Source organism: Ranitomeya variabilis, chromosome 2, assembly GCF_051348905.1.
Source record: "Ranitomeya variabilis isolate aRanVar5 chromosome 2, aRanVar5.hap1, whole genome shotgun sequence".
Classification (NCBI taxonomy): domain Eukaryota; kingdom Metazoa; phylum Chordata; class Amphibia; order Anura; family Dendrobatidae; genus Ranitomeya; species Ranitomeya variabilis.
The window spans coordinates 234,399,943-234,414,787 of record NC_135233.1 but is presented as its reverse complement, the minus strand read 5'-3'; the positions used below and the strand labels follow the sequence as shown (position 1 = coordinate 234,414,787).

The window sequence follows — 14,845 nt, the reverse complement described above, 5'->3', positions numbered from 1 at the left end:
AATCCGGATCGTGTGAACGTAGCCTTAATCTTTCGTTCTGCAGCCTGTGTAACTCTTGGCAGGAGCCTCAACCTTTCTTGTCATTTATATTTCAGTTTTCTCAGCTGGTTCGGCTGCAGAGGCAGTTAGGACACGAGGAATTCCCTCTGATCGAGCAAACGTACTACCCCAACCACAAAGAGATGGTGAGTCAGAGACTAATAATATCTGTTTGAAGCCCACCACAGATCTGCACTTCCTGGCCTGACATCATGAATAACAGCACCTTGTTTGGGGTTCTGTGTCCTGTGCTGACCCCAAAACAGCAGCAGCAATGGCCATACTGTACTCACCAGGTTACGCTTCCCCCGACCCCTGTCCAGAAGGAGGCTACGTGTCATGGAATAGGTTTTGAAATCAGCGCTGCTAAAACCACAGATGTGAAACAGATGTCTATCTTTAGAAGGCCGTATTTTTCCGCAGATCTCAATGTACTGCATTCACTTTTAGTGTCATATTAAGGTTTACATTAATAGTCAATCTGTAATACTGCAACTAATGTACAAGACTATAAGTATTATAATACTGCTCCCTATGTGCAAGTATATAATTACTATAATACTGCTCCTATGTACAAGAATATAGCTACTATAATACTGCTCCTATGTGCAAGAATATAACTACTATAATACTGTCCCCTATGTACAGGGATATAACTACTATAATACTGCCCCCTATGTACAAGAATATAACTAATATAATACTGCTCCTATGTACAAGAATATAACTACTTCATTACTGCTCCTATGTGCAAGAATATACGGTAACTACTATAATACTGTCCCCTATGTACAAGACTATAACTACTACATTACTGCTCCTATGTACAAGAATATAACTACTATAATGCTGTCCCCTATGTACAAGAATATAACTTCTATAATACTGCCCCTATGTACAAGAATATAACTACTATAATACTGCTCCTATGTACAAGAATATAACTACTATAATACTGCCTGCTATGTACAAGAATATAACTACTATAATACTGCCCCTATGTACAAGAATATAACTACTATAATACTACTCCTATGTACAAGAATATAACCACTATAATACTGCCTGCTATGTACAAGAATATAACTACTATAATACTGTCCCCTATGTACAAGAATATAACTCCTATAATACTGCCCCTATGTACAAGAATATAACTACTATAATACTGCTCCTATGTACAAGAATATAACTACTAAAATACTGTCCCCTATGTACAAGAATATAACTCCTATAATACTGCTCCTATGTACAAGAATACAACTAGTATAATACTGCCCCTATGTACAAGAATATAACTACTATAATACTACCCTGTTATGACCCCAGTGGACAGGGTCTCAGAGGAACGTGTAAGTCTGCGAGATTCAAAAATCCAGCTCATAGGGCTGTGGTAACTGGGTTGACCAAATAGCTACTCCTAACGCCAACACTAGAAGTAGCCGGGGATCATGCCTACGGTGATAGCTAGATGACTCGCGCCAGCCGGAGAATCTAACTACCCCTAGGAGAAGAAAACAAAGACCTCTCTTGCCTCCAGAGAAAGGGACCCCAAAGCAAGATACAAGCCCCCCACAAATAATAACGGTGAGGTAAGAGGAAATGACAAACACAGAAATGAACCAGGTTCAGCAAAGAGAGGCCAGCTTACTAATAGCAGAATATAGCAAGATAACTTATCTGGTCAACAAAAACCCTATAAAAATCCACGCTGGAGATTCAAGAACCCCCGAACCGTCTAACGGTCCGGGGGGAGAACACCAGCCCCCTAGAGCTTCCAGCAAAGGTCAGGATACAGATTGGAACAAGCTGGACAAAAATACCAAACAAAACAAAAGCAAAAAGCAAGGAAGAAGACTTAGCTTGAAATACAGGAACCAGGATCATAGGACAAGAGCACAACAGATTAGCTCTGATTTCAACGATGCCAGGCATTGAACTGAAGGTCCAGGGAGCTTATATAGCAACGCCCCTGAACTAACGGCCCAGGTGAGGATATAGGAAAAGACAGAAGCTCCAGAGTCAAATCACTAATGACCACTAGAGGGAGCAAAAAGCAAAATCACAACAGTACCCCCCCCTTAGTGAGGGGTCACCGAACCCTCACCACGACCACCAGGGCGATCAGGACGAGCGGCGTGAAAGGCACGAACCAAATCGGCCGCATGAACATCAGAGGCGACCACCCAGGAATTATCTTCCTGACCATAGCCCTTCCACTTGACCAGGTACTGAAGCCTCCGCCTGGAGAGACGAGAATCCAAGATCTTCTCCACCACGTACTCCAACTCGCCCTCAACCAACACCGGAGCAGGAGGCTCAGCAGAAGGAACCACAGGCACAACGTACCGCCGCAACAAGGACCTATGAAACACGTTGTGGATAGCAAACGACACAGGAAGATCCAGACGAAAGGATACAGGATTAAGGATTTCCAATATCTTGTAAGGACCAATAAAACGAGGTTTAAATTTGGGAGAGGAAACCTTCATAGGAACAAAGCGGGAAGAAAGCCACACCAAATCCCCAACACGTAGTCGGGGACCCACACCGCGGCGGCGGTTGGCAAAGCGCTGAGCCCTCTCCTGTGACAACTTCAAGTTGTCCACCACAAGATTCCAGATCCGCTGCAACCTATCCACCACAGAATCCACCCCAGGGCAGTCAGAAGGCTCCACATGACCCGAAGAAAAACGAGGGTGGAAACCAGAGTTGCAGAAAAACGGCGAAACCAAGGTGGCGGAACTAGCCCGATTATTAAGGGCAAACTCAGCCAACGGCAAGAAGGTCACCCAATCGTCCTGATCAGCAGAGACAAAACACCTCAAATAAGCCTCCAAAGTCTGATTAGTTCGCTCCGTCTGTCCATTAGTCTGAGGATGGAAAGCAGACGAAAACGACAAGTCAATGCCCATCCTACTACAAAAGGATCGCCAGAATCTGGAAACGAACTGGGATCCTCTGTCTGACACAATATTCTCAGGGATGCCGTGCAAACGAACCACGTTCTGGAAAAACACAGGAACCAGATCGGAAGAGGAAGGCAGCTTAGGCAAAGGAACCAAATGGACCATCTTGGAGAAGCGATCACATATCACCCAGATAACAGACATGCCTTGAGACACCGGAAGATCAGAAATGAAATCCATGGAGATATGTGTCCAAGGTCTCTTAGGGACAGGCAAGGGCAAGAGCAACCCGCTGGCACGAGAACAGCAAGGCTTAGCTCGAGCACAAGTCCCACAGGACTGTACAAATGACCGCACATCCCTAGACAAGGAAGGCCACCAAAAGGATCTGGCCACCAGATCTCTGGTGCCAAAAATTCCTGGGTGACCTGCCAACACCGAGGAATGAACCTCGGAAATGACTCTGCTGGTCCACTTATCAGGCACAAACAGTCTGTCAGGTGGACAAGAATCAGGCCTATCAGCCTGAAATCTCTGCAACACACGTCGCAGATCTGGAGAAATAGCTGACAAGATAATACCATCCTTAAGAATACCAACAGGTTCAGCGACTCCAGGAGCATCAGGCACAAAGCTCCTGGAAAGAGCATCGGCCTTCACATTTTTTGAACCTGGTAAATACGAGACAACAAAGTCAAAATGGGAGAAAAACAATGACCAGCGGGCCTGTCTAGAATTCAGGCGTTTAGCAGACTCGAGATACATCAGATTTTTGTGATCAGTCAAGACCACCACACGATGCTTAGCACCCTCGAGCCAATGACGCCACTCCTCAAATGCCCATTTCATGGCCAACAACTCCCGATTGCCCACATCATAATTTCGCTCCGCAGGCGAAAACTTCCTAGAGAAAAAGGCGCAAGGTCTCATAACAGAGCAACCAGGGCCTCTCTGCGACAAAACGGCCCCTGCTCCAATCTCTGAAGCATCCACCTCAACCTGAAAGGGAAGCGAGACATCAGGCTGGCACAAAACAGGCGCCGAAGTAAACCGACGTTTCAACTCCTGGAAAGCCTCCACGGCAGCAGGAGCCCAATTAACCACATCGGAGCCCTTCTTGGTCATATCCGTCAAAGGTTTCACAATGCTAGAAAAGTTAGCGATAAAACGACGGTAGAAGTTAGCGAAACCCAAGAACTTCTGAAGACTCTTAACTGACGAGGGCTGAGTCCAATCAAGAATAGCTCGGACCTTGACTGGGTCCATCTCCACAGCAGAAGGGGAAAAATGAACCCCAAAAAGGGAACCTTCTGTACACCAAAAAGACACTTTGAGCCCTTGACAAACAAAGAATTTTCACGCAAAATTTTAAAGACCATCCTGACCTGCTCCACATGCGAGTCCCAATTATCAGAAAAAACCAGAATATCATCCAGATAAACGATCAAAAATTTATCCAGATAGTTCCGGAAAATGTCATGCATAAAGGACTGAAAAACTGAAGGGGCATTAGAGAGCCCAAAAGGCATCACCAAGTACTCAAAATGACCTTCGGGCGTATTGAATGCGGTTTTCCATTCATCCCCTTGCTTAATGCGCACAAGGTTGTACGCACCACGAAGGTCTATCTTGGTAAACCACTTGGCACCTTTAATCCGGGCAAACAAGTCAGACAACAGCGGCAAAGGATACTGAAATTTGACAGTGATCTTATTTAAAAGCCGATAGTCAATACAAGGCCTCAAAGATCCGTCCTTTTTAGCCACAAAAAAGAATCCCGCACCAAGAGGGGAAGAAGACGGACGGATGTGTCCTTTCTCCAGAGACTCCTTGATATATGAACGCATAGCGGTATGTTCAGGTATCGACAGATTAAACAGTCTTCCCTTAGGAAATTTACTGCCTGGAATCAAATCTATTGCACAGTCACATTCCCTATGAGGAGGCAATGCACTGGACCTGGACTCGCTAAAGACATCCTGATAATCAGACAAATACTCCGGAACTTCCGAAGGCGTAGAAGAAGCAATAGACACAGGCAGGGAATCCTCATGAATACCACGACAGCCCCAACTAGACACTGACATAGCCTTCCAGTCAAGGACTGGATTATGGGTCTGTAACCATGGCAACCCCAAAACAACCAAATCATGCATTTTATGTAGAACGAGAAAACGTATCACCTCGCGGTGTTCAGGAGTCATGCACATGGTAACCTGTGTCCAATACTGCGGTTTATTTTCTGCTAATGGCGTAGCATCAATACCCCTAAGAGGGATAGGATTTTCTAATGGTTCAAGAATAAAACCACATCGCTTAGCAAATGAGAGATCCATAAGACTCAGGGCAGCACCTGAATCTACAAACGCCATGACAGGATAAGATGACAGTGAGCAAATCAAAGTTACAGACAGAATAAACTTAGGATGCAAATTACCAACGGTGACAGGACTAACAACCTTAGATATACGTTTAGAGCATGCTGAGATAACATGTGTAGAATCACCACAGTAGTAGCACAAGCCATTCCGGCGTCTATGAATTTTCCTCTCATTTCTAGTCAGGATTCTATCACATTGCATCAAATCAGGTGTCTGTTCAGACAACACCATGAGGGAATTTGCGGTTTTTCTATCACATTGCATCACATCAGGTGTCTGTTCAGACAACAACATGAGGGAATTTGCGGTTTTGCGCTCCCGCAACCGCCGGTCAATTTGAATAGCCAGGGACATGGTATCATTCAGACCTGTGGGAATGGGAAAACCCACCATAACATTCTTAATGGCCTCAGAAAGGCCATTTCTAAAATTAGCGGCCAGTGCACACTCGTTCCAATGTGTCAGCACGGACCATTTCCGAAATTTTTGGCAATACACCTCAGCCTCGTCCTGGCCCTGAGACATAGCCAGCAAGGCTTTCTCTGCCTGAATCTCAAGATTGGGTTCCTCATAAAGTAAACCGAGCGCCAGAAAAAACGCATCAATATCAGCTAATGCCGGATCTTCTGGCGCCAACGAAAAAGCCCAATCTTGAGGGTCACCCCGTAAGAATGAAATAACAATTTTTACTTGTTGAGCAGAGTCTCCAGACGAACAAGGTTTCAGGGACAAAAACAATTTACAATTATTCCTGAAATTCCTAAACTTAAATCGGTCTCCTGAAAACAGTTCAGGAATCGGAATCTTGGGTTCAGACCTAGGATTTCTGATAACATAATCTTGTATACTCTGCACACGAGCGGCAAGCTGGTCCACACTTGTAATCAAGGTCTGGACATTCATGTCTGCAGCAAGCTTAAACCACTCTGAGGTAAAGGGGAAAAGAAAAAAAAAAAATGAGAGAGGGAAAAAAAAACTCAAAATTTTCTTTCTTATAATCCCACTTCTGCAATGCATTAAACATTTAATACTGGCCTGGCATACTGTTATGACCCCAGTGGACAGGGTCTCAAAGGAACGTGTAAGTCTGCGAGATTCAAAAATCCAGCTCATAGGGCTGTGGTAACTGGGTTGACCAAATAGCTACTCCTAACGCCAACACTAGAAGTAGCCGGGGATCATGCCTACGGTGATAGCTAGATGACTCGCGCCAGCCGGAGAATCTAACTACCCCTAGGAGAAGAAAACAAAGACCTCTCTTGCCTCCAGAGAAAGGGACCCCAAAGCAAGATACAAGCCCCCCACAAATAATAACGGTGAGGTAAGAGGAAATGACAAACACAGAAATGAACCAGGTTCAGCAAAGAGAGGCCAGCTTACTAATAGCAGAATATAGCAAGATAACTTATCTGGTCAACAAAAACCCTATAAAAATCCACGCTGGAGATTCAAGAACCCCCGAACCGTCTAACGGTCCGGGGGGAGAACACCAGCCCCCTAGAGCTTCCAGCAAAGGTCAGGATACAGATTGGAACAAGCTGGACAAAAATACCAAACAAAACAAAAGCAAAAAGCAAGGAAGAAGACTTAGCTTGAAATACAGGAACCAGGATCATAGGACAAGAGCACAACAGATTAGCTCTGATTTCAACGATGCCAGGCATTGAACTGAAGGTCCAGGGAGCTTATATAGCAACGCCCCTGAACTAACGGCCCAGGTGAGGATATAGGAAAAGACAGAAGCTCCAGAGTCAAATCACTAATGACCACTAGAGGGAGCAAAAAGCAAAATCACAACACTACCCGCTATGTACAAGAATATAACTACTTTAATACTGTCCCCTATATACAAGAATATAACTACTATAATACTGCCTCCTACGTACAAGAATATAACTACTATAATACTGCCCCTATAAACAAGAATATAACTACTATAATACTGCTCCTATGTACAAGAATGTAACTACTATAACACTGCTCCCTATGTACAAGAATATAACTACTATACGGCCCCTATGTACAAGAATATAACTACTATTATACTGCCCCTATGTACAAGAATATAACTACTATAATACTGCTATATGTATAAGAATGTAAGTACTATAACACTGCTCCCTATGTAAAAGAATATAACTACTATACTGCCCCTATGTACAAGAATATAGCTACTATAATACTGCTCCTGTGTACAAGAATATAACTACTATAATACTGCTCCTATGTACAAGAATATAACTACTGTAATACTGCCCCTATGTACAAGAATATAACTACTATAATACTGCCTCTACGTACAAGAATATAACTACTATAATACTGCCCACATGTACAAGAATATAACTACCATAATACTGCCCCTATGTATCAGAATATAACTACTATAATACTGCTCCCTATTTGCAAGAATATAACTACTATAATACTGCCCCCTTATGTACAAGAATGTAACTACTATAATACTGCCCCTATGTACAAGAATATAACTACTATAATACTGCCCCTCTATGTACAAGAACATAACTACTATAATACTGCCCCCTATGTACAAGAATATAACTACTATAATACTGCTCCTATGTACAAGAATATAACTACTACTAGATGGTGGCCCGATTCTAACGCATAGGGTATTCTAGAATATGTATGTCCACGTAGTATATTACCCAGCCACATAGTATGTTGCCCAGCTACGTAGTATATTGCCCAGCTACGTCGTATATTGCCCAGCCACGTAGTATATTGCCCAGCCACGTAGTATATTGCCCAGCCACGTAGTATATTGCCCAGCCACGTAGTATATTGCTCAGGCACGTAGTATATTGCCCAGCCCACGTAGTATACAGCACAGAGCCACGTAGTATATTGCCCAGCCACGTATATTGCCCAGCCACGTAGTATATTGCTCAGACACGTAGTATATTGCCCAGCCCACGTAGTATACAGCACAGAGCCACGTAGTATATTGCCCAGCCACGTAGTATATTGGCCAGTCACGTAGTATATTGCACAGCCACAAACTATATTGCCTAGCCCACGTAGTATACAGCACAGAGCCACGTAGTATATTGCCCAGCCACGTAGTATGTTGCCCAGCCCACGTAGTATACAGCACAGAGCCACGTAGTATATTGCCCAGTGACGTAGTACACAGCACAGAGCCACATAGTATATTGCACAGCCCATGTAGTATATTGCCCAGCTATGTAGTATATTGCCCAGCCACATATGACACAGGTTAAAAAAATAAAAAATAAACATACTCACCTTCCGCTGGCCCGTTGTAGCTGTGTCGCCTGTGTCGGGTGCAGCCGGCCGCTTCCGGTCCCAGGCTGTGATGACGTCGCGGTCACGTGACCGTGTCGCGGTCACGTGACCGTGACGTCACGGCAGGTCATTTCAGCGCAGGCGCGCAGGACTTGTGATGATGTCGCGGTCACATGACCGTGATGTCATGGCAGGTCCTTCTGCCAGACCATCCGTGCACCGGAACGTGCCGGTTGCATCGCAAGGAGCGGGAAAGTCGGCGTAGGTGAGTATATAATTTTTTATTTTTTTATTTTTTATTTTTAACATTAGATGTTTTTACTATTGGCGCTGCATAGGCTGCGTCAATAGTAAAAAACTTGATCACACAGGGTTAATAGCGGCGGTAATGGAGTGCGTTACCCACGGCATAACGCGGTCCGTTACCACCGGCATTAAGCCTGTGTGAGCGGTGAGCGGAGGGGTGTATGCGGGCGCCGGGCAGTGAGTGCGGGGAGTAAGGAGCGGCCATTTTCTTCCGGACTGTGCGCGTCGCTGATTGGTCGCGGCAGCCATGACAGGCAGCTGCCGAGACCAATCAGCGAACGAATAACCGTTGCAGACAGACAGAAGGACAGACAGACGGAAGTGACCCTTAGACAATTATATAGTAGATAATACTGCCCTCTACGTACAAGAATATAACTACTATAATACTGCCCCTATGTACAAGAATATAACTAAAATAATATTGCCACTACGTACAAGAATATAACTACTATAATATTGCCACTGTGTAGAATATAACTACTATAATACTGCCCCTATCTACAAGAATATAACTACTATAATATTGCCACTATGTACAAGAATATAACTACTATAATACTGCCCCCTATGTACAAGAATATAACTACTATAATACTGCCCCTATGTACATGAATATAACTACTAAAATACTGCCCCTATGTGCAAGAATATAACCACTATAATACTGCCACTATGTACAAGAATATAACTACTATAATACTGCCTCCTATGTACAAGAATATAACTACTATAATATTGCCACTATGTAGAAGAATATAACTACTATAATACTGCTCCTATGTACAAGAATATAGCTACTATAATACTGCCCCCTTTCTACAAGAATATAACTACTACAAGAGTATGTTCACACTCGGTATTTTTGCTGCATTTTTTTCTGTAGCAAAACTTGATTTCTTGGCAGGAAAGAAGCTGTAGCAAAAACGCATGTTTGGTGCGTTTTTGGTGTGTTTTTGTTTGCGTTTTTGTTGCTGTTTTTTGTGTGTTTTTGGGGGGGCTATCTTGTGTTTCTTTGTGTATGCTAATAAAGCTGTGTTCCCCCTTAGAAAAAAAAACCTACTACCTCTAGAACCATACCTCTAGATCCTTTGAAAAGCCGGCGCGTCATGTGCCGTGTACAGTAAAATCACACTGAGAGGTGAGAATAGAATAGATATATACACATTGAATACATACAGTAGGTATATACATGTCAGTGACACACACATAAAGTTGTGCTCAAACGTTTCCTTCCCCCGACAGTAATTTTGCTTTCTTGGCCTTTTTTTCCGAGAATATGAATGTTAACACCAAAACTTTTTCTCCAGTCATGGTTACTGGTTGGGTGAAGCTATTTATTGTCAAACTACTGTGTTTTCTCTTTTTAAATCATAATGACAACCCAAAACATCCAAATGACCCTGACCAAAAGTTCACATACCCCATTTCTTAATACAGTGTATTGCCCCCGCTAAGATCAGTGACAGCTTGAAGTCTTTTGTGGTAGTTGTGGTTGAGGTTCTTTATTTTCTCAGATGGTAAAGCTGCCCACTCTTCCTGGCAAATAGACTCCAGTCCCTGTAAATTCCTGGGCTGTCTAGCATAAACTGCGTGTTTGGGATCTCCCTAGAGTGGCTCAATGATATTGAGGTCAGGAGACTGAGATGGCCACTTCAGATCCTTCACTTTGTTCTGCTGTAGCCAATGACAGGTCGACTTGGCCTTGTGTTTTGGATCGTTGTCATGTTGGAATGTCCAAGTACATCCCATACACAGCAGTATTTGCTAATTACGTGCTGCATTCATCTTTCCTTAAACTTATAACAAGTTTCCTATGCCTTTGTACCTCACACATCCCCAAAACATCAGCGATCCACCTCCATGCTTTACGGTAGGAATGGTGTTCCTTTCATCATAGGCTTTGTTGACCTCTCTCCAAATGTAAAGTTTATGGTTGTGGCCAAAAAGTTAAATTTTGGTCTCATCACTCCAAATTACCTTGTTCCAGAAGTTTTGAGGCTTGTCTCTGCTGTTTTACGTATTGGAGGGGAGATACTTTGTGGCATTTGCCCAGTAATGGCTTTCTTCTGGCGACTCGACCATGCTGCCCATTTTTCTTCAAGTGCCTCCCTATTGTACATCTTGAAACAGCCACACCGCTAGTTTTCAGAGAGTCCTGTATTTCAGATTATGTTATTTGTGGGTTCATCCCGAACAATTTTCCTGGCAGTTGTGGACAAAATTTTTGTTGGTCTACCAGACCCATGATTTTCCATTTGTTAATCACAGTATGAACGCTGCTGACTGGCATTATCAATTCCTTGGATATCTTTTTTTATCCTTTTCTTGTTTTATACAGTTCAGCTACATTTTCCCATAGATACGTTGATAAATCTTTTGCTTTCCCCATGACTCCCAATCCAGAAATGTCAGTGGCTACATGAAAGACCCAAGAGTCTGTCTGGATCCCAGAAACTCACTCAGCTTTTATGCACACACACTGATTACAAGCAAACAGGTCACAGGTGAGGATGTTACCTTTAGTAGCCAGTCAAACCCATTTGTGTCAAATTCTGTGCATGTTACCAGGCCAAAATCACCAGAGTATGTGCAGCGCCCCAGAGTCCTGGTCGTTGCAGTACTGTGGCTCCGCCACTATGGGGAGCTATGGTACGTCTGATTGCACTAAGGAGTTTCTCTGACCAGGTAACACTCACACTACACTTCACACTCCGGCCACCAGGGGGGGTGGTTCTATCTAGTAGGCCACTCCTCACACTCTGGTAAAACTGGGGGTTGGACAGGAAGACAGAGAGAGAAGTAACTGGGAAGAGCTAGTGAGAGGACCTGTCAGGGATGGGATCCTGGCAGAGTCCTAAGGGCAGAACTAACCAGTGAACAAAGGGAATACAGTAAAGAGGAATTAGGACCAGAAGGAGTCGTGCTGTTAGACCGAGGCAACATCCTTCTGAGGCGCAAACAGTCGGTGGCCGGAACGCCGAGCAAGTAAGAGACTCTAAGTACTACTGCAAACCACGGCAGGGCAGCCAATTATAGGTTGGCTGTCTCACTTAACACCTAAGCAGACAACGGAGGCAGCTGTGGGAGAGGGGCGACTCTAGGGTCCCGGAAGAACTCCAGGCCTACCCCGTCATACGGGTGCGTCCTACCATATCATCTGGGGGACGGAGAGAACGAACATCAGAGACAGACAGAAGCAGTTGTGAGGACTACCCCGGGAGCTCAGCAGGGAAGGACTACAACACACAGCGCTAGAAGGTAGACACTGATTCCCACCTGTAAAGGGAACTCCTGATGTGCCTTTGGACCGGCCGGTCTCAGACAGCCCTGTTGACAGCGCTCTGGACTGAGGACTCTGAAACCTTCAGTAAAGAGGTAAAGAGACTGCAACCTGGTGTCCTCGTTATTTACTACGACCGGCACTTCACAACTACACCATCATTCACCATTCTATCACCGGACGTCCCCCACTGACCAGCAGGGTCACGGACCGGGTCTAGCCACCGTGATAACCCCAGAACAGAGACTCAGAGGCCCGGTGCCGGGTGCCCCTCGGCCCTGCGGCAGTGGGGGCGCTGCATATGTAAACTTTTGATCAGGGTCATTTGGATGTTTTGGGTTGTCATTATGATTTAAAAAGAGAAAACACAGGAGTATGACAATAAATGGCTTCACCCAACCACTAACCATGAGTGGAGAACAAGTTTTGGCGTTATCATTCATATTCTCTGAAAAAAGGCCAAAAAAGCAAAAACTATGCCTGGGTATGTAAACTTTTGAGCACAACTGTGTGTGTGTATATATATATATATATATATATATATATATATATATATATATATATATATACATATATATATATGTATATATATATATATATATGTATGTATTTATATTACATACATAGATAGAAGAAAATACGGCAATTCATCTTTCATCTGTCGTGTACAGTATAATCAGAGCAGGAGCCGACAGGATAGAAGAGATGGATTACATACAGTAAATACATATAGAATCGGTAGATATACAGATGTCTGGGACAAATACAATTAATACAGTGTGTATGCAGCTTACTGTTCATGGATTTAATTATTAAAAGATTATTTTTCTGAAAAAATGACTTGGGCTCCTGGGTAATTTTCTTAACCAGCAGAGGGAAAGCCGATGGCTGGGGGCACATGTTTCTAGGCTGGGAAGGGGGTAATACCCATGGAGCTATACTTAGCCTTTACTGGCTATTAACTCCTTCATGACCTTGGGATTTTCTATTTTTCCGTGTTCGTTTTTTGCTCCCCTCCTTCCCAGAGCCATAACTTTTTTTCCGTTAATATGGCCATGTGAGGGCTTATTTTTTGCGGGACGAGTTGTACATTTGAACGACATCATTGGTTTTACCATGTCGTGTACTAGAAATCGGGAAAAAAAATTCCAAGTTCGGTGAAATTGCAAAAATAGTTCAATCCCACACTTGTTTTTTGCTTGGCTTTTTTGCTATGTTCACTAAATGCTAAAACTGACCTGCCATTATGATTCTCCAGGTCATTACGAGTTCATAGACACCTAACATGACTAGGTTATTTTTTATCTAAGTGGTGGAAAAAAAATTCCAAACTTTGCTAAAAAAATTTTTTAAAAAATTGCGCCATTTTCTGATACCCGTAACGTCTCCATTTTTCATGATCTGGGGTCGGGTGAGGGCTTATTTTTTGCGTGCCGAGACGGCGTTTTTAATGATACCATTTTGGTGCAGATACGTTCTTTTGATCGCCCGTTATTGCATTTTAATGCAATGTCGCGGCAACAAAAAAAAACATAATTCTGGCGTTTCAAATTTTTTTCTCGGTACGCCGTTTAGCGATCAGGTTAATTCTTTTTTTTTATTGATAGATCGGGCGATTCTGAACGCGGCGATACCAAGTATGTGTAGGTTTGATTTTTTTTTAATTGATTTATTTTGAATGGGGCGAAAGGGGGGTGATTTAAACTTTTATATTTTTTATTTTTTCACATTTTTTTTTTTTTACTTTTGCCATGCTTCAATAGCCTCCATGGGAGGCTAGAAGCTGGCACAACGCGATCGGCTCTGCTACATAGCAGTGATCATCAGATCGCTGCTATGCAACAGAAATGCAGGTGTGCTGTGAGCGCCGACCACAGGGTGGCGCTCACAGCTACCGAGGATCAGTAACCATAGAGGTCTCAAGGATGATGGTTACACTGCAGAAGCATCGCTGACCCCCGATCATGTGACGGGTGTCGGCAATGCGCTCATTTTTGGCCGCCCGGCCGGAAGCGCCGGTTAAATGCCGCTGTCTGCGTTTGACAGCGGCATTTAACTAGTTAATAGCAGTGGGTGAATCGCGATTTCACCCGCCGCTGTTGCGGGCACATGTCAGCTGTTCAAAACAGCTGACATGTCCCTGCTTTGATGCGGGCTCACCGCCGGAGCCCTGCATCAAAGCGGGGTTCTGACCTCGGACGTACTATCCCATCCGAGATCAGAAAGGGGTTAAAATGGGGGACCGAAGTGAAATTCTCCCGGTGAACTCGCCACTGCACCTTGCGACTTTCTCACGGTGGTAGCTTGAATTTCACTGAGGTCACCGCAGTTCAGCCTGGCTGAGAACGGAGCCTCAGTGACCGGAGGTAACCTCGATGACGTCAGCATCGGTAACTGACACTGCACTCCCAGCAGCTCATTCAACAGTGGTTCTCAGCCTGGACGGTCGCATCTTGGCACCGTCCAGGTTGAAAACTATTTCTACCCCAGACATGGATTACGGCGTGGGACTGAACGACTGACAGGTGAGGGATATGGTTGTTTTTTATTTATGTTTTATTCAGGAGATCAAGGGCTTCGGTGGAATACACATTAGGTGAGTATAACTGTGTTCATTATTTTTAAATAAAAATGGAAAACTGTGTTTTGTTTTATTT

At 43.9% G+C, this 14,845-nt stretch overlaps 1 protein-coding gene across 4 annotated transcripts in view; it reads left to right on the top strand.

The window, feature by feature from the left end:
• SYN1 (synapsin I) overlaps positions 1 to 14,845 on the top strand; it is a 93,578-nt gene that overhangs the window by 50,730 nt on the left and 28,003 nt on the right. For all 4 annotated transcript variants that reach the window (XM_077284022.1, XM_077284021.1, XM_077284023.1 and 1 more), the window contains exon 5: positions 96 to 185. In XM_077284022.1, the coding sequence (XP_077140137.1) occupies positions 96 to 185 (90 nt within the window). The remainder of the gene's footprint in view (positions 1 to 95; positions 186 to 14,845) is intronic.